The 21,172-nt window shown below is 42.0% G+C and overlaps 1 protein-coding gene across 1 annotated transcript in view; it reads left to right on the forward strand.

The window, feature by feature from the left end:
* The window catches only part of ARL1 (ADP ribosylation factor like GTPase 1), a 36,220-nt gene extending 18,375 nt beyond the window's left edge, over positions 1–17,845 (forward strand). The window contains exons 5-6 of the mRNA XM_053716994.1: positions 730–908; positions 17,422–17,845. Of these exons, the coding sequence (XP_053572969.1) occupies positions 730–908; positions 17,422–17,452 (210 nt within the window). The 3' untranslated portion in view covers positions 17,453–17,845. The remainder of the gene's footprint in view (positions 1–729; positions 909–17,421) is intronic.
* The last annotated feature ends 3,327 nt before the right edge of the window (positions 17,846–21,172 follow it).

Consider the following 21,172-nt stretch of genomic DNA (forward strand, 5'->3'; position numbering starts at 1 on the left):
AAATGCAAGTGTATGACATTTTTTCTCTAAACAGATCACACACAAAAGGAAGTTGCTAGCACAAACACTGTGGGAAGTAACATTTTTAAATATATCAGGTACTTTAAGGGTCATAATAGTCAGAAAAAGTACATGCATGTCATTTTAAGACTATCGACCCTACACTACTGTGTGTTTAACCCATGCAAAGGGCTTAAACGCAGTAGATGTGCTGCTTGGAACCCACAGAGCACTGCTGGTCCCTAGCTAAAACCGCCACTGATCCAATCAGCAATGCTAGTTGCACACTTAAGTAGTGTTTCCATTCAGGACCTGCAGTGCTCCGGCACTTCTACTGTGTTTACACTATTGTGCGTTTAACCCAAGTAAAAGGGATAGTCGATAGTATTAAATGTATGCTCTTTAGAGTGTTTTTCAACTATTATGGCCCTTTAAAAGAAAATAAGTACAAAAGGACAATGCTCTGTGTTATAGCATTATATGCTCTGTTGCTTGCATACAACTATGTATTTAAACCATTTACAGGAGTTAGTCAGCTCCAGAGCAGCAGTGCACTACTGAGAGCTAACTGAACACATCTGGTGAGCCAATAACCTGCTAGCTTCCAGTAGTGAAAAGCATACTGATGTAGGCTCAGAAGCAGCCATCATCTAGGTGATCGTTTTATTTTGACAGAGACTAAGCAGATTTAGTTTTTCATTTTATTTACTACATTGAATATTGATATAGGAAGAAGAGTTGAAGAAAGCCATTTTAGTTGTGTTTGCAAACAAGCAAGATATGGAACAGGCCATGACTCCCACAGAGGTTGCAAATTCCCTTGGTTTACCAGCACTGAAGGATCGCAAATGGCAGATTTTCAAAACATCGGCTACAAAGGGCACTGGGCTTGATGATGCTATGGAATGGTAAGAGTCTGCTAAACACTAAACAATATTGTGTACATGCATAAGAAAACCATGTGTGATCTCAGGTTGGTTCTCTAGTTATTACAATATGTTGTAAGTATACATTACCTGTATATTAAACATTAGGCACAATGCTTTTATTTCTTTCTAATGACTCAGTGAGTCCATGGATCATCATCAATTACTGTTGGGAATATCGCTCCTGGCCAGCAGGAGGAGGCAAAGAGAACCACAGCAAAGCTGTTAAGTATCACTTCCCTTCCCACAAACCCCAGTCATTCTCTTTGCCTACGGTGCAAGGAGGAGGTGAAGTTTTAGGTGTCTGATAAGAAGTTTCCTCAATCAAGATTTTATTATTATAAAGCAGAGTAGGTTTGCTCTGATCTTTTCTGGGGTCTAGCCTTAGTCCACGTAAGTCTCTTCAGTAGGGCAGTGGTGGCTTTCAAGCATTTGGGAACTTGTGAGGTACACTGCGCTTTCTCAAAACTTTTTGCTACCCTAGTCAGAAAGCCTGAGTAAGCTTACTCAGTTCATTCTTTTTCCACAGGTCCATGTGAGGAACTGCACCCTCTCAAACCAGGTGAGCTGTCTTGCTGCCGGACAGAATGTCTTTCAGTTAAGTGCAATGTTTATTTTTTCTTAGAAAAGGAGAATTTGGCACTTCAGCAGCTAGATGCTGTTTAAAATAACAAGGGGACATTTGTCATTAACCCTATTAAAGGTTTATCAGTTAGGCAGTTGCAGGCACTGTGGACTGAGTTGTGGAGATTTTTTATGATTTATTGGTGGCTCAGTTGTGTCTTTTGTTCCGGTTGAGATCCGGGCAGGACTTTGGTGATAATTTTAGGGCTGTGTTGTATACTTTCATACGGCCATGTCATTTCTCCTATTACTATGTTTAATACCGCTGGGACTGCTCCAGACAAAAGGGGAGGGTCCTTGTAAGAGGGCGGTTAGTTCCGTTGGCGCGCTTTCATTTTTACTGTCGGAACTGACAAGGTAGTGACGCAGTTGTCGGCTGCTCTGTTATAGTTATATTTTGCTCAGCTGTCGGATATTCAGGTCCGGAGAGCAGGATCGTTGCAGAGTGGAATCGATCTCAGGCAGCAGGATAGGTAGGCACCTCAGTGAATCTGCTGAGATGTAGAGGGTTACTTGGGGTTTATTGCACATATAGCCCTATTTAAAGTAACTTTGTTCCTTTTGGTTCTGTATTATACATTTATTTATTTAAAGGCGCAATAGCCCTATTTAAAGTAAAATAAAACAGAATTTATGTTTACCTGATAAATTACTTTCTCCAACGGTGTGTCCGGTCCACGGCGTCATCCTTACTTGTGGGATATTCTCTTCCCCAACAGGAAATGGCAAAGAGCCCAGCAAAGCTGATCACATGATCCCTCCTAGGCTCCGCCTTCCCCAGTCATTCGACCGACGTAAAGGAGGAATATTTGCATAGGAGAAATCATATGATACCGTGGTGACTGTAGTTAAAGAAAATAAATTATCAGACCTGATTAAAAAACCAGGGCGGGCCGTGGACCGGACACACCGTTGGAGAAAGTAATTTATCAGGTAAACATAAATTCTGTTTTCTCCAACATAGGTGTGTCCGGTCCACGGCGTCATCCTTACTTGTGGGAACCAATACCAAAGCTTTAGGACACGGATGAAGGGAGGGAGCAAATCAGGTCACCTAGATGGAAGGCACCACGGCTTGCAAAACCTTTCTCCCAAAAATAGCCTCAGAAGAAGCAAAAGTATCAAATTTGTAAAATTTAGTAAAAGTGTGCAGTGAAGACCAAGTCGCTGCCTTACATATCTGATCAACAGAAGCCTCGTTCTTGAAGGCCCATGTGGAAGCCACAGCCCTAGTGGAATGAGCTGTGATTCTTTCAGGAGGCTGCCGTCCGGCAGTCTCGTAAGCCAATCTGATGATGCTTTTAAGCCAAAAAGAGAGAGAGGTAGAAGTTGCTTTTTGACCTCTCCTTTTACCAGAATAAACAACAAACAAGGAAGAGGTTTGTCTAAAATCCTTTGTAGCATCTAAATAGAATTTTAGAGCACGAACTACATCCAAATTGTGCAACAAACGTTCCTTCTTTGAAACTGGATTCGGACACAGAGAAGGCACGACTATCTCCTGGTTAATGTTCTTGTTAGAAACAACTTTCGGAAGAAAACCAGGTTTAGTACGCAAAACCACCTTATCTGCATGGAACACCAGATAAGGAGGAGAACACTGCAGAGCAGATAATTCTGAAACTCTTCTAGCAGAAGAAATTGCAACCAAAAACAAAACTTTCCAAGATAATAACTTAATATCAACGGAATGTAAGGGTTCAAACGGAACCCCCTGAAGAACTGAAAGAACTAAATTGAGACTCCAAGGAGGAGTCAAAGGTTTGTAAACAGGCTTGATTCTAACCAGAGCCTGAACAAAGGCTTGAACATCTGGCACAGCTGCCAGCTTTTTGTGAAGTAACACAGACAAGGCAGAAATCTGTCCCTTCAAAGAACTTGCAGATAATCCTTTCTCCAAACCTTCTTGAAGAAAGGATAGAATCTTAGGAATTTTTATCTTGTCCCAAGGGAATCCTTTAGATTCACACCAACAGATATATTTTTTCCATATTTTGTGGTAGATTTTTCTAGTTACAGGCTTTCTGGCCTGAACAAGAGTATCAATGACAGAATCTGAGAACCCTCGCTTTGATAAGATCAAGCGTTCAATCTCCAAGCAGTCAGTTGGAGTGAGACCAGATTCGGATGTTCGAACGGACCTTGAACAAGAAGGTCTCGTCTCAAAGGTAGCTTCCATGGTGGAGCCGATGACATATTCACCAGGTCTGCATACCAAGTCCTGCGTGGCCACGCAGGAGCTATCAAGATCACCGATGCCCTCTCCTGATTGATCCTGGCTACCAGCCTGGGGATGAGAGGAAACGGTGGGAATACATAAGCTAGTTTGAAGGTCCAAGGTGCTACTAGTGCATCTACTAGAGTCTCCTTGGGATCCCTGGATCTGGACCCGTAGCAAGGAACCTTGAAGTTCTGACGAGAGGCCATCAGATCCATGTCTGGAATGCCCCACAATTGAGTAATTTGGGCAAAGATTTCCGGATGGAGTTCCCACTCCCCCGGATGAAATGTCTGACGACTCAGAAAATCCGCTTCCCAATTTTCCACTCCCGGGATGTGGATTGCAGACAAGTGGCAGGAGTGAGTCTCCGCCCATTGAATGATTTTGGTCACTTCTTCCATCGCCAGGGAACTCCTTGTTCCCCCCTGATGGTTGATGTACGCAACAGTCGTCATGTTGTCTGATTGAAACCTTATGAACTTGGTCTTTGCTAGCTGAGGCCAAGCCTTGAGAGCATTGAATATCGCTCTCAGTTCCAGAATGTTTATCGGGAGAAGAGATTCTTCCCGAGACCAAAGACCCTGAGCTTTCAGGGGTCCCCAGACCGCGCCCCAGCCCACCAGACTGGCGTCGGTCGTGACAATGACCCACTCTGGTCTGCGGAAGCTCATCCCCTGTGACAGGTTGTCCAGGGACAGCCACCAACGGAGTGAATCTCTGGTCCTCTGATCTACTTGTATCGTCGGAGACAAGTCTGTATAGTCCCCATTCCACTGACTGAGCATGCACAGTTGTAATGGTCTTAGATGAATTCGCGCAAAAGGAACTATGTCCATTGCCGCTACCATCAAACCTATTACTTCCATGCACTGCGCTATGGAAGGAAGAGGAACAGAATTAAGTATTTGACAAGAGTTTAGAAGTTTTGATTTTCTGGCCTCTGTCAGAAAAATCCTCATCTCTAAGGAGTCTATTATTGTTCCCAAGAAGGGAACCCTTGTTGACGGAGATAGAGAACTTTTTTCTACGTTCACTTTCCACCCGTGAGATCTGAGAAAGGCCAGGACAATGTCCGTGTGAGCCTTTGCTTGTGGAAGGGACGACGCTTGAATCAGTATGTCGTCCAAGTAAGGTACTACTGCAATGCCCCTTGGTCTTAGCACCGCTAGAAGGGACCCTAGTACCTTTGTGAAAATTCTTGGAGCAGTGGCTAATCCGAACGGAAGTGCCACAAACTGGTAATGCTTGTCCAGAAATGCGAACCTTAGGAACCGATGATGTTCCTTGTGGATAGGAATATGTAGATACGCATCCTTTAAATCCACCGTGGTCATGAATTGACCTTCCTGGATGGAAGGAAGAATTGTTCGAATGGTTTCCATTTTGAACGATGGAACCTTGAGAAACTTGTTTAGGATCTTGAGATCTAAGATTGGTCTGAATGTACCCTCTTTTTTGGGAACTACGAACAGATTGGAGTAGAACCCCATCCCTTGTTCTCCTAATGGAACAGGATGAATCACTCCCATTTTTAACAGGTCTTCTACACAATGTAAGAATGCCTGTTTTTTTATGTGGTCTGAAGACAATTGAGACCTGTGGAACCTCCCCCTTGGGGGAAGCCCCTTGAATTCCAGAAGATAACCTTGGGAGACTATTTCTAGCGCCCAAGGATCCAGAACATCTCTTGCCCAAGCCTGAGCGAAGAGAGAGAGTCTGCCCCCCACCAGATCCGGTCCCGGATCGGGGGCCAACATCTCATGCTGTCTTGGTAGCAGTGGCAGGTTTCTTGGCCTGCTTACCTTTGTTCCAGCCTTGCATTGGCCTCCAGGCTGGCTTGGCTTGAGAAGTATTACCCTCTTGCTTAGAGGACGTAGCACTTGGGGCTGGTCCGTGTCTGCGAAAGGGACGAAAATTAGGTTTATTTTTGGCCTTGAAAGACCTATCCTGAGGAAGGGCGTGGCCCTTGCCCCCAGTGATATCAGAAATAATCTCTTTCAAGTCAGGGCCAAACAGCGTTTTCCCCTTGAAAGGAATGTTAAGCAATTTGTTCTTGGAAGACGCATCCGCTGACCAAGATTTTAGCCAAAGCGCTCTGCGCGCCACAATAGCAAACCCAGAATTTTTCGCCGCTAATCTAGCCAATTGCAAAGTGGCGTCTAGGGTGAAAGAGTTAGCCAATTTGAGAGCATGAATTCTGTCCAAAATCTCCTCATAAGAAGAATCTTTATTGAGCGCCTTTTCTAGTTCATCGAACCAGAAACACGCTGCTGTAGTGACAGGAACAATGCATGAAATTGGTTGTAGAAGGTAACCTTGCTGAACAAACATCTTTTTAAGCAAACCCTCTAATTTTTTATCCATAGGATCTTTGAAAGCACAACTATCTTCTATGGGTATAGTGGTGCGTTTGTTTAGAGTAGAAACCGCCCCCTCGACCTTGGGGACTGTCTGCCATAAGTCCTTTCTGGGGTCGACCATAGGAAACAATTTCTTAAATATAGGGGGAGGGACGAAAGGTATGCCGGGCCTTTCCCATTCTTTATTTACAATGTCCGCCACCCGCTTGGGTATAGGAAAAGCTTCGGGGGGCCCCGGGACCTCTAGGAACTTGTCCATTTTACATAATTTCTCTGGAATGACCAAATTCTCACAATCATCCAGAGTAGATAACACCTCCTTAAGCAGGGCGCGGAGATGTTCCAATTTAAATTTAAATGTAATCACATCAGGTTCAGCTTGTTGAGAAATTTTCCCTGAATCTGAAATTTCTCCCTCAGACAAAACCTCCCTGGCCCCCTCAGACTGGTGTAGGGGCACTTCAGAACCAATATCATCAGCGTCCTCATGCTCTTCAGTATTTTCTAAAACAGAGCAGTCGCGCTTTCGCTGATAAGTGGGCATTTTGGCTAAAATGTTTTTGATAGAATTATCCATTACAGCCGTTAATTGTTGCATAGTAAGGAGTATTGGCGCACTAGATGTACTAGGGGCCTCCTGTGTGGGCAAGACTGGTGTAGACGAAGGAGGGGATGATGCAGTACCATGCTTACTCCCCTCACTTGAGGAATCATCTTGGGCATCATTTTCTCTAAATTTTGTGTCACATAAATCACATCTATTTAAATGAGAAGGAACCTTGGCTTCCCCACATACAGAACACAGTCTATCTGGTAGTTCAGACATGTTAAACAGGCATAAACTTGATAACAAAGTACAAAAAACGTTTTAAAATAAAACCGTTACTGTCACTTTAAATTTTAAACTGAACACACTTTATTACTGCAAATGTGAAAAAGTATGAAGGAATTGTTCAAAATTCACCAAAATTTCACCACAGTGTCTTAAAGCCTTAAAAGTATTGCACACCAAATTTGAAAGCTTTAACCCTTAAAATAACGGAACCGGAGCCGTTTTTATATTTAAACACCAAAAAACTCTTAAGCCATCTCCGTGGAGATGTTGCCTGTACAACGGCAAAGAGAATGACTGGGGAAGGCGGAGCCTAGGAGGGATCATGTGACCAGCTTTGCTGGGCTCTTTGCCATTTCCTGTTGGGGAAGAGAATATCCCACAAGTAAGGATGACGCCGTGGACCGGACACACCTATGTTGGAGAAATATCGTTTTATTTTTTTTCTGTTTTGGCATTTTTATTGCAAATTGTTGCATGCAAACTTTGTTGATTCCTAGGTGGAACCACCAGTACCTTTTTTTTTTTTTTTTTTTTTTTACATCTACACATGCAGTGCCCTGCGTTTCCTCTCACAATCCGGTAGGATTTTCTTTGCAAGACATTGCTACTCAGGTATCCTCTGCGGTATCTGAGGCATTGTCCGCTTTTCCCATACTTCAGGGAAAATGTAAAAGGAAACTTAAAGAGTCAGTGAGTAAGGTTTCTAATCAAGTTGTGAAGAGCCAAGGTGCCCCTTCTCAAAAGTCGGAGGAAGAAGACACTTCGGTAGCATCTGAGGGGGAAATCTCAGATTCAGACAGTATAATTCCTTCTTCTGATGCTGAAGTTGTATTCTTCAGATTTAATCTAGAACACCTTCGCCTGTTAAGGAGGTTTTGGCTACCTTGGACGACTCCGATGCGACTGTCGTAGTCAATCCTAAGAAGTCTAGTAAGCTAAACAAGTACTTTGATGTTCCCTCCGCGGTGGAGGTATTCCCCGTACCAGACCGTGCTACAGAGATTATTGCTCGGGAGAGGGAGAGACCTTGAATTCCCTTTTCTCCTTCTCCAATTTTCAAGAAAATGTTTCCAATAGCAGACTCCATTAAGGAGTCGTGGCAGACGGTTCCTAAGGTGGAAGGGGTGATCTGCACTTTGGCTAAGAGGACTACTATTCCCATAGAGGATAGTTGTTCTTTTAAAAATCCAATGGATAAGAAGTTGGAGGCATTGCTAAAGAAAATGTTCACCAGGGTCTCCAATGGCAGCCTGTGGTGTGTATTGCCACTGTCACCAGCGCGGCAGCCTACTGGTTTGATGCCTTGTCTGATTCTATCCAGACAGATACTCCTCTTGAGGAGATCCAGCACAGGATTAAGGCCCTTAAGTTGGCCAATTCTTTTATTACGGATGCTTCCTTGCAAGTCTTTAAGCTAGGAGCAAAAATGTCTGGTTTTGCGGTTCTAGCTTGCAGAGCCTTATGGTTGAAGTCCTAGTCTGCGGATATTTCATCTTAGTCCAAGCTCTTAGCGATCCCCTACAAGGGTAAGACCTTGTTTGGTCCTGGCTTGACTGAAATAATTTCAGATATCACAGGAGGAAAGGGATCTTTTCTCCCTTAAGATAAAAAGAATAAGCAGAAAGGACGTCAGAGTAATTTTCAATCCTTTCATAACTTTAGAGGTAAACCCTCCCCTTCCTCCTCCAAGCAAGAACAATCTAAGTCTTTCTGGAAGCCTAGTCAGTCTTGGAACAAGGGTAAGCAGTAGGGGGCAGACTTTCACAATTCTTTCAAGCCTGGATACGAGATGTTCCGGACTCTTGGGCGGTGGATATCGTATCTATGGGGTACAAAATAGAATAAAAGACTCCCTCCCAGAGGCAGGTTCCTTCTCTCAAGATTATCTGTAGACCAGATAAAGAGAGTGGCGTTCTTAAACTGTGTCAAGGATCTTTCTGCCCTGGGAGTCATAGTTCCTGTTACTCCGCAGGAACAGGGTGTGGAATTTTACTCAAATCTGTTCGTGGTTCCCAAAAAAGAGGGAACTTTCAGACCAATTTTAGACCTGAAGTGTCTAAACAAGTTCCTCAGAGTGCCGTCCTTCAAGATGGAGATCATACGTTCCATTCTTCCCTTGGTCCAAGAGGGTCAGTTCATGACCACCATAGACCTAAAGAATGCGTACCTTCATGTTCCCATTCACAAGGATCATCACAAGTTTCTAAAATTCACCTTCTTGGACAATCACTTTCAGTTTGTGGCTCTTCCATTCGGCCTCGCCACAGAAGGCTCTATTGGCTGTGATCCGGTCTCGGGCATTGTAGTGCCGCCATATCTGGACAACATTCTGGTTCAAGCCCCGTCTTTTCAACAAGCAAACTCTCATACGGAGATCTTGTTGTCTTTTCTTCGCTCCCACGGATGGAAGGTGAATCTAGGAAAAGTTATCTGATTTCAGCTACAAGGGTAGTATTCTTGGGGACAATAATAGACTTCCCTATCAATGAAGATATTTCTGACAGAGGTCAGAAAAACAAAGATCTTCGACTCTTGCCTTGCCCTTCAGTCCTCTCTTTGGCCGTCAGTGGCTCAATGTATGGAGGTAATTGGTCTGATGGTGGCTTTCACAGACATCATTCCGTTCGCTCGGTTCCATCTCAGACCTCTGCAGTTATGCATGCTCAGACAATGGAATGGGGACTATGCGGATCTGTCTCTACGAATAGATCTGGATCAGGCGACAATAGACTCTCTTCCGTGATGGTTGTCTCAGGACCATCTTTCCCAGGGAACTTGCTTCCACAGACCCTCCTGGGTGATTGTGATCACGGATGCCAGACTTCTGGGGGGGGGGGAGCAGTCTGGGGCTCGTTGAAGGCTCAGGGTCTATAGACTCGGGATGAGTCGGAGCTCCCCATAAACATCCTAGAGCTGAGAGCAATCTTCACTGCTCTGTTGGCCTGGCCTCAGTTAGCTTTAGCACGGTTTATCAGGTTCCAGTCAGAAGGGATCCTCAGGCTGTCCTGATAGATGCTCTGGCGGTCCCTTGGAATTTCAATCTAGCATACCTGTTTCCTCAGTTCGCTCTCCTTCCAAGATTCATAGCTCGGATCAAGCAGGAGAGGGCGTCGGTGATTCTCATAGCACCGGGGTGGCCTCGCAGGATCTGGTATGCAGATCTAGTGGAAATGTCATCCTTTACACCTTGGAGACCTTCTATTTCAGGGTCCCTTCCTTCATCCAAATCTCGTTTCTCTGAAGCTTACTGCTTGGAGATTGAACGCTTAATTTTATCTAAGCGTGGGTTTTCAGAGTCGGTCATTGAGACCTTGATCCAGGCTCGTAAGCCTGTGACAAGAAGGATTTACCATAAGATATGGCGTAAATATAGTATTGGTGTGAATCCAAAGGCTACTCTTGGAGTAGTCAAGATTCCTAGGATATTGTCCTTTCTCCAGGAGGGTCTGGAAAAGGGTTTGTCAGAGAGTACTCTGAAAGGTCAGATTTCTGCGTTGTCTATTTTGTTACATAAGCGTCTAGCGGATGTGCCAGACGTGCAATCTTTTTGTCAGGATCAGGCCTGTGTTTAAACCTGCTACTCCTCCCTGGAGTCTGAATCTTGTTCTTAATGTTTTACAGCAGGCTCCGTTTGAGCCTATGCATTCCTTAGATATCCAGATGTTATCTTGGAAAGTTTTGTTTCTTGTTGCTATTTCCTCTGCTCGGAAAGTTTCGGAACTCTTGGCATTAGTGTGATTCCCCTTATCTTTCATTCTGATAAGGTTGTTCTGCGTATTAAGTTTGATTTCCTGCCTAAAGTTGTTTCGGTCAGGAATATTAATCAGGAAATCGTTGTTCCTCCTTTGTGTCCTAACCCTTCTTCCCATAAGGAGCGTTTGTTGCACAACCTAGATGTTGTGCGTGCGCTGAAATTCTCTCTACAGGCGACTGAGGATTTTCGTCAGTCTTCTGGTTTGTTTGTTTGTTTGTTTCTCTGGGAAACGCAAGGGTCAGAAAGCTACAGCTACTTCTCTTTCCTTTTGGCTGAGTATTATTCGTTTGGCCTATGAGACTGCTGGACATCAGCCTCCTGAGAGAATCACAGCTTATTCCACGAGGGCTGTTTCTTCTTCCTGGGCCTTCAAAAACGAGGCTTCTGTGGAACAGATTTGCAAGGCTGCAACTTGGCCATCTTTTCATAATTTTTCTAAATTCTATAAATTTGATACTTTTGCCTCGGCTTCTTTTGGGAGAAAGGTTCTTCAAGCTGTGATGCCTTCGGTTTAGGTTACCTGTCTTGTCCCTCACTTATCTGTGTCCTCTAGCTTGGGTATTGGTTCCCAACAGTAATGATGATCCGTGGACTCATCGTGTCATTAGAAAGAAAACAAAATGTATGCTTACCTGATAAATGTATTTATTTCTTGACACAGTGAGTCCACCCTATTTTTCTGACAGTTTCTTTGTTAAACCGCTGCACCTTGTGTAATTTCCTTTCTCTCCTTTACCTTGGTCGAATGACTGGAGTTTATGGGAAGGGAAGTGATACTTAACAGCTTTGCTGTGGTGCTCTTTGCCTCCTCCTGCTGGCAAGGAGTGATATTCCCAACAGTAATTTATGATGATCCGTGGACTCACCGTGTCAAGAAAGAAATACATTTATCAGGTAAGCATAAATTTAGTTTTTTTCAAGATGTTAGAACTGGCTTTACTTAAAAAAAAAAAAAAAAAAAATATATATATATATATACAGTACAGGTATTATATATACCTACTAAATATAACCTATCCTCATACAGTGTGTTACTGTAAGTGATGGAATATATCAACCAAATGCTTTAGCAAATCAGTTACAGGCAACATTTTAGGCATTTTGCCCTGATTCACGCCTTATGTAATAAGTTCCTTACAGAATATATACCCTTATTTAGGGTACCAAAACAGGGAAAAGAATCAGAGCTTTTGCCATAATATACTGTACAAATCACTATAGCACCACCTAGTGGCCATGTGTACTAACTGTTATGTTAAAGTAGCATAAGTGCAAAAAAGAAAATACACTGTCTTCAAGCTTTTTATTATTGCACTGTTAAACACAGTTAAAATCATATTCAGAACTGCAGTGAACTGGTGGGAGCTAGCTACCAGTAGTGAAGTACAGTTCTTGACCCTACCTAGGTATGATTTTCAACAAAAGATACTAAGAAAACAAAGTAAATTTGATAATGAAAGTTAAATTGAAAAGTCTCATAGAATTGCACACTCTGACCCATGAAAGTTTTGACTTAAGTTCCTTTAAAGTAAAATCACCAACTGTATGCAGATAATTACTCTTAAAATACAATATGCTGCTGAATAACAAAACAAACACTTAATAAATAAGTAAAAAAAGCCTCTCTATCCTTATTTAGCCCTGTGGGATACAAATAAATAAAATAAAAATAATTATGCTTACCTGATTTATTTATTTCATGGTGCTGAGAGTCCACTATCCATTACTCCTGGGAATTACTCTTCCTTACCACTAAGAAGAGGCAAAGATACCCAAATCTCAAGAACTCTATAAAACCCCTCCCACCTCACAAAAAGGAGCACAGAAAAAAAAGATGTGCTCAAAAAAAGAGGAACCCCCCCCCCCAGAACAAAACAAGGTGGGGTCTCGCCACTAAGAAATACATTTATCAGGTGAGCATAAATTAAGTTTTCTTTCAGACAGGTGGTGAGAGTCCATGATCTATTATTCTTGAGAACAAATACCCAAGCTTTGAAATGCACAAGTAATAATAGAAATAGGGTGGGATCTAAGAAACATATTTTTTTTTCCCTGTGAAACTAAACCCACCACCCTAATAGAACCTAGAATAAGAACAGCAGAAATACATTCCGGCCTAGGAAAGAAATTAAAAAACTATCCTCTTAAAGGGACATACAATCCAATTTTTTTCTTTTGTGATTCAGATAGAGCACACAATTTTAAACAACTTTTCACTTCTGTTATGAAATTGTCTTAGTTTTCTTGTTATCCTTTGTTGAGAAACAAGGATATAAGCTCAGAAGTGTGCACGTGTTTGCAGCACTATATAGCAGCAATTTTGCAACAATGTTGTACGTTAGCATGAGCACTAGATGGCAGCACTATTTCCTGTCATGTAGTCCTTCAGGCACGTGCAGGCTACCTACCTAGGTATCTCTTCAACAAAGAATATCATGAGAAGGAAGGAAATCTGATAAAAGAAGTAAATTGGAAACTTTTTTTTTAAATTGTATTTACTATCTTATTAATGAAATATATATTTTGGGTTTAATGTCCCTTTTAAGTAGGGAGATGCAAATCCCCCCTGATGGTAGACATAAGCTACAGCTGTAATAGTTTATTTAATCTGAAAACAGAGAAAAAGATTCTCTTCAAATGAGGCCAACTCTGAAAGACCTGAATAATACATGGAGTATTAGGTAACCTCACCGGTCGAGGAGACCAAACTCCTTATGCCCTTCTGAGATTGCCAGACAGCCCCTCATCCATTGTATCTGTAAGATTATAGATAAAGAAGCAAGAATAAAAAGAAGCCCCCAGCATAAAGAGATAATAGTTCAGCCACTAAGACAAATAGACTTGTTCTGAAAAGCAAACGACTCCTCAGAGACAACAGTCAGAAACCTGTATCGTAAAGGAGACTCAGATAAAGGCGAGTAGACGGAAAAACAACAAAGGCCACAAATATAAGACCCGACACCTCCATGCAAAGAGCAACTGAAGGAAAAATAGAAACTAAATAATCTAAAAGGCAAAATCCCATAAAAGAAACCCTTATCTGAGGAACCAAAATACTAAAAAAAAAAGATTTTTCAACCAATAGTTTTTAAAGAAACAACAGACAGTAGAAAATAAATACTGCTTGGAAAAGATATCATCCTGGATAAGAAATACAGCAATATCCTGAAAACGGATTACAGATAAGAGGGTACCCAAAACGCTGCAGAATATTCTGCGAACTGCAAAAGCAAATCTCAGCGACCAAAGATGTTCCTTGAAATATCAGAAAAGTAAGTTCTCAAAACAAGAGAGAATAACCTCACAGAAATCTTAGAAACTTTAACCCCTAAAGTAAGTAAAACCTCTTTCAAAAAAGAACCAATAAGTTACATTTAAAACAAAAAATAGGAAATTTCACCACCTGAAGATATTACAGTATCCCTGACTGCAGGAGACATAGTATTAGTAGAAGGTGAAATATTAACTGACCTTTTAAACTTGCTTGAAGGCTGGAGAGCAGCCAGCGCCTCAGAAACCGCAGCATTGATGTTAAAGCATTAACATTTTTAAATATCCATCACATAAATTAGCTGGAGGAGAGACCTCAGCATTTTTACAATAAACACACTTAATAATGGTAGGAAGGTGTTCAGTAAACTGGCTTCTAAGGTAAATTTAGGGAGAGAATCAGACAGCTCCATTATAGTATCGACAAAGCAAACACTAAAACCCCATAAAAAAACTCTTGAGGAATAGAAATAACTTACCTTTACCTCATTAAAAAACGTACAGGTATCATGCACGAAATTTAGCGTGCCAAAACCAGACAGGTGCATAGCCGATGAGATACGTGTGCTAACCCGACATGCGTAATCCAGCTGAAGTGTGAAAAAAGTGTAACGGGTCTAAAACAGACGTGCAAAAGGCAGCCACATGAAATTTAAACTAAACACATAAAAAAAAAAACAGACTCATTCAAAACAGCAAGGGGAATAATGTAAAGACTCTGTACCACAGCTATATTTTATATATATATATATATATATATATATACACACAAACACACACTATCACGGCCACTCTATTAGGTAAACCTGTTCAATTGCTTGGTAACACAAATTGCTAATCAGCCATGTGGTGACATCACAAGCCAATCACATGGCAGTAACTCAATGCATTTAGACATCTAGACGTGGTGAAGACGAATTGCTGAAGTTCAAACCGAGCATCAGAATGGGGAAAAAAGGCAATTTAAGTGACTTTGAACGTGGTATGGTTCTTGGTGCCAGACAGGCTGGTTTGAGTATTTCCAAAACTGCTGATTTCCTGGGATTTTCACGCACAACCATCTCTAGGGTTTACAGAGAATGGTCCGAAAAAGAGAAAATATCCAGTGAGTGTTAGTTTTGTGGACGAAAATGCATTGTTGATGTCAGAGGAGAATGGGCAGACTGGTTCGAGATGATAGAAATAAAACAGTAACTCAAATAACCACTTGTTACAACCCAGGTATGCAGAATACCATCTCAGAACGCACAACACGTTGAACCTTGAAGCAGATGGGCTACAGCAACAGAAGACCACACCTGGTGCCACTCCTGTCTGCTAAGAACCGGAAACTGAGGCTACAATTCACACAGGCTCACCAAAATTGGACAATAGAAGATTGGAAAAATGTTGCCTGGTCTGATGAGTCTCGATTTCAGCTGCAACATTCAGATGGTAGGGTCAGAATTTGGAGTAAACATGAAAGCGTAGGTCCATCTTGCCTTGTATCAACGGTTCAGGCTGGTGGTGGTGTAATGGTATGGGGGATATTTTCTTGGTACACTTTGGGCCCCTTAGTACCAATTGAGAATCATTTAAATGCCACAGCCTACCTTAGTATTGTTGCTGACTATGTCCATCCCTTTATGACTACAATGTATCCATCTTCTGTCACAAAGCTAAAATCATCTCAAACTGGTTTCTTGAACATGACAATGAGTTCACTGTACTCCAAATGGTCGCCACAGTCACCAGATCTCAATCCAAGAGAACCTTTGGGATGTGGTGGAACGGGAGATTTGCGTCATGGATGTGCAGCCGCCAAATCGCAGCAACTGCGTGATCCTATCATGTCAATATGGACCAAAATCTCTGAGCAATATTTCCAACACCTTGTTGAATCTATGCCATGAAGAATTAGGGCAGTCCTGAAGGCAAAAGGGGGTCCAACCCGGTACTAGCAAGGTGTACCTAATAAAGTGGTGGGTGAGTGTATATACAGACATACCTCCAGAGTAGGCAACGTAAAGACTGAGATGGGAGGTTTTTTTTAGAGGGTTTGGGAATCTTTACCTCCTCCTTGTGGTAGGGAAGAGTAATTCCCAGTTGTAATGGATCATGAACTCTCAAGACCTGTATGAAAGAAATCTCATTTGTTTTTATGCTTCAGGAGTTCCCTGTCTCCACCATATATTGTCAGGTTCATGTTTTTAGACCATCTTAATTGTCATATTACTGTATTGTATTTTTATTATTGTGAGGTTCCTCTGTACAGGTGCTGTGTAACATGATTTATGAATAACTGATAATCCTCCCTCCCTTTACCAGTTTATAAATTAAGCATTTCGCAAGTAGGGGGAAGCGTTAGGCTTTTATGTATCTTCCTCACAGTGGAACTGCTCTTTGGTGAGGAGTATAAAAGGAATTGAGCCAAGATATGGGAATGAGGATATTGCCCCATTCGTACTTCTGACATAAATACATTGCAACCTCTCTACTTACTAGAGATTATACAAGGTTGCAGGGTTTTTCCTTTTTTTATAAAAAACATGACAAAACTAACTAGTACACAGGCTTTAACTGGAATAGTATTTAAAGAAATGTTAAATTTTTTAAAAATGTTCTTAGTAGTACTAAGATGTGTACATTTTACCAGGCTTAAAAAGTGCATTAACCCCTTGAGTGCTAATGACGGCTCTGAGCCGTCACAGAGTTGCCCACTCTGGTGCCAATGACGGCTCAGAGCCGTCACTAGCACTCTCCCACCTTGAGGGAGATCTGGGGACTCCTACCCCGGCGATCGGGCCTGCATAGTGAAGGGCATCGCCGGAGCTTCACGTTAGGCGCGGTGTTGTCACATGCAATGACGTCACCGCACAACTTTATTTATACTTAATGTTAAGTATAGGCGCAGGGGGCATGCTGCTTAGAAACCTGTATCTCAGGCATCTAAGCAGCTACAGACCCCCAAGACCCACCGTTGGAAAGGTAATCGCCTAACCTTTCCAACAGTGTAAGTCTTGGGGATCTGTAGAAAAAAAAAAAGGTTAAAAAAAAAAAAAATGTTTTAAACAAATAAGTAAAACCCTTAAAAAAGCTTAGCACCCAGGTGCTTAGCACTCAAAGGGTTAAACACCTTTTGCATTGCGTAAAGAAAAAAAAATCCTTGATCCACAATTCCTACGAGAGGGGCAAAATGTAAATTCTTTGACCTAGGTTTTCAAATAGCTGTTTTCTACTTGGCATCATTTTGAAAAGCTAGGCCACAGAATTTACTGTTTGGCATCTAGGGAGTGAGAAACAAGTACATTTATTACACAGGAGCAAGAAGAGTTTGTCTTTAAGGCATTAGTATGCAACCCCTATGTCAAGAAATGTTTAGATCAAGACTCAGAGCTTAAAACAAGGCATTAATACCTCGTTCCCTCATTTTGTTTTCTTCTGTCTTTCAGGTTGGTAGAATCACTGAAGAGCAGGCAGTAACGTGAATATTCTTACGATTCAAATCTTTTCTGTCACTCCACAAAAGAATGTTGCTGGATGTACATAGAACACGCAAGATCACCACCGTAATTTATTCTTTGGTGAAATGGATGTGGGTCCATCTTTAATAAAAATGTACCATAGTCCATTCTTTGTGCTTGCTGTTATATCTAGTGTAGTTTCACTTTATTTATGACCTTTTTGTAATGAAAATGTAGGGAATATACACTTTGGGTGTTAGATAACCTATCTTTCCCCTCTGCAAAGTATTTTATTTTTGAACTATAAACTAATAAAACAAATTTTCAACTTCAACCATTTGTTAGTGATTGCACTGTGCATGCTATGTAGATTCCAGCTTTTAAGTAGAAAATATTAAAACATACCACTCAACATAGCTTTCAATTGTGTTAATTTCTATAGTAAATTATGTAATCTATTGACTTCTGATCTGGTGTAGAAAGCATGTGATTTTTTTTTTACTTCATTTGCAATCTCTGCTGTCTATTCAGTTAACGAATATTTCAGAATTCAGATATCAAATAGATAATCAAAAAAAGAAAATTTATGCTTACCTGATAAATTTGTTTCTTTTTAGATACGATGAGTCCACGGATTTCATCCTTGTGGGATATCGCCTCCTGTTCAGCAGGAGGAGGCAAAGAGCACTACAGCAGAGCTGTATATATAGCTCCTCCCACTCCAGTCATTCGACCGAAGTTAGGAAGAGAAAGGAAAAGCCAAGGTGCAGAGGTGACTGAAGTGTAACAAAAATAAAGACCTGTCTTAGAAAAACAGGGCGGGCCGTGGACTCATCGTATCTAAAAAGAAACATTTATCAGGTAAGCATAAATTTTCTTTTTAAAGATACGATGAGTCCACAGATTTCATCCTTAGTTGTGGGATACAATACCAAAGCTATAGTGCACGGATGAAAAGGGAGGGACAATACAGGGAACCTAAATGGAAGGCACCACTGCTTGAAGAACCGTCCTCCCAAAAACCGCCTCAGCCGAGGCAAAAGTATCAAATTAGTAATATTTGGAAAAAGTGTGAAGAGACGACCAAGTTGCAGCTTTGCAAATTTGTTCAATAGAAGCATCATCGATGAATGCCCATGAGGAAGCCACAGCCCTAGTGGAATGAGCCGTAATCTGTTTAGGAGGCTGCTGTCCAGCAGTTCCATATGCAAAACGGAAGATACTCTTCAGCCAAAAAGAAAGAGAGGTAGCTGTAGCTTTCTGACCCCTACGTTTCCCTGAAAAAAAGACAAACAAGGAAGCCGATTGACGAAACTCCTTAGTCGCTTGCAAGTAGAACTTCAAAGCACGGACTACGTCTAAATTATGTAATAGACGTTCCTTCTTAGAAGAAGGATTAGGACACAAGGAAGGAACAACAATCTCATGATTAATGTTCTTGTTAGAAACAAATTTAGGAAGAAAACCAGGTTTAGTACGTAACACTACCTTATCCGAATGGAAAATAAGATAAGGAGAATCATATTGTAATGCCGAAAGCTCAGATACTCTTCGAGCAGAAGAAATAGCAACCAGAAATAAAACTTTCCAAGATAATAGCAATAACTATGGAATGCGTAGGTTCGAACGGAACCCCTAGAAGAACTCTTAAGAACTAAATTTAAACTCCAAGGAGCAATTGGTCTAAAGACAGGCCCGATTCTAGTCAGAGCCTGACAAAAAGATTGTACATCTGGAACAGCTGTCAGATGAGTGTGTAACAAAATAAACAAAGCAGAAATCTGTCCTTTTAATGAACTTGCTGACAAACCCTTCTCCCATCCTTCTTGGAGAAAAGACAAAATCCTGGGAATCCTAACCTTACTCCATGAGTAGCCCTTGGATTCACACCAATAAAGACATTTACGCCATATCTTATGTTAAATATTCCTAGTAACAGTCTTACTTGCCTGAAATAAGGTATCTATGATCAAATCAGAAAAACCTTGCTTAGATAAAATTAAGCGTTCAATCTCAAAGCAGTCAGAAGCAGAGAAACTAGATTTGGATGATGGAAGGGACCCTGAATGAAAAGGTCCTTTCTCAATGGGAGCTTCCACGGTGGCTGAGATGACACGGCCACCAGATCGGCATACCAAAACCTGCGAGGCCAGATGCTCTATCCTGTTTTACTCGAGCAATCACCCAGAGAAGGAAAGCAAACGGAGGGAATACATAAGCTAGGTTGAAAGACCAAAGCACCGCCCCCATCTGAGAATCAGGGTGGAAAATACTTCTGGATGGAATCCCCACTCCCCTGGATGAAATGCCTGTCTGCTCAGAAAATCTGCTTCCCAGTTTCCACCCCTGGGATGTGGATCGCTGACAGATGGCAAGAGTGAGACTCCGCTCACTGTAGGATTTTGGCTACTTCTGTCATCGCTAAGGAACTCCTTGTTCCTCCCTGATGATTGATGCAAGCTACCGTTGTTATATTGTCCGACTGGAATCTGATGAAGTGGAACAAAGCCAACTGAGGCCAAGCCCGAAGCGCATTGAATATTGCTCTCAACTCTAGGATATTGATGGAAAGGAGAGACTCTGCCTTAGTCCATACCCCCTGAGCCCTAAAGGAGTTCCAGACTGCTCCCCATCCTAACAGGCTGGCATCCGTTGTCACTATCACCCATGAGGGTCTGCGAAAGCATGTTCCCTGGGATAGATGATCCAGAGACAACCACCATAGGAGAGTCCCTTGTCTTCTGATCTAGATTTATTCAAGGAGACAAATCTGTATAATCTCCATTCCACTTTTTGAGCATGCTTAATTGCAGAGGCCTGAGATAAAAACGAGCAAACGGAACGATGTCCATTGCCGCCACCATCAATCCGATTACCTCCATGCACTGAGCCACTGACAGATGAGGATTGGACTGAATGGTTCAACATATATTCAGAATTTTTAAATTTCTGACCTCTGTCAGGAAAATCTTCATTGAAATTGAGTCGTTTAGAGTTCCTAGAAAGAGTACTCTTGTCAGGAACTAACAAACTCTTTTCCAAGTTTACCTTACACCCGTGTGTCCTTAGGAAGGAAAGCACAATGTCGGTATGGGACCTTGCCAGTTGAAATGTGGACGCCTGGATCAGTATATCGTCCAGGTAAAACGCCACCGCAATGCCCCGCGGCCTTAGAACCGCCAATAAAGACCCCAGAACTTTTGTGGAAATTCAAACGCTGTGGCCAGACCGCAAGGGAGAGCCACAAACTGAAAATGTCTGTCCAGAAAGGCAAACCTGAGGCACTTGTGATGATCTCTGTGGATAGGAACATGAAGATATGCATCCTTTAGATCCACCGTTGTCATAAATTGACCCTCCTGGATCAATGGAAGAATGGCACGAATAGTTTCCATCTTGAAAGATGGAACTCTGAGAAACTTGTTTAGACTTGTGAGATCTAAAATAGGTCTGAAAGTCCCCTGTTTTTTTGGGAACAACAAACCAATTTGAATAAAACCCCTGTCCCTAAATTGGAATGGGACAGATTACTCCCATGGAGGAGAGATTTCTTACACAGTGTAAGAACGCCTCTCTCTTTATCTGGTCTACAGATAATCGTGAAAGAAGGAACCTTCCTCTGGGGGAAGAGCTTCTGAACTCCAGTTTGTATCCCTGAGTCACTATATCTATTGCCCAGGGATCCTGAACATCTCGCATCTAAACCTGGAGGAAGAAAGACAGTCTGCCCCCTACTAGA

This window comes from Bombina bombina, chromosome 6 (assembly GCF_027579735.1).
Source record: "Bombina bombina isolate aBomBom1 chromosome 6, aBomBom1.pri, whole genome shotgun sequence".
Classification (NCBI taxonomy): domain Eukaryota; kingdom Metazoa; phylum Chordata; class Amphibia; order Anura; family Bombinatoridae; genus Bombina; species Bombina bombina.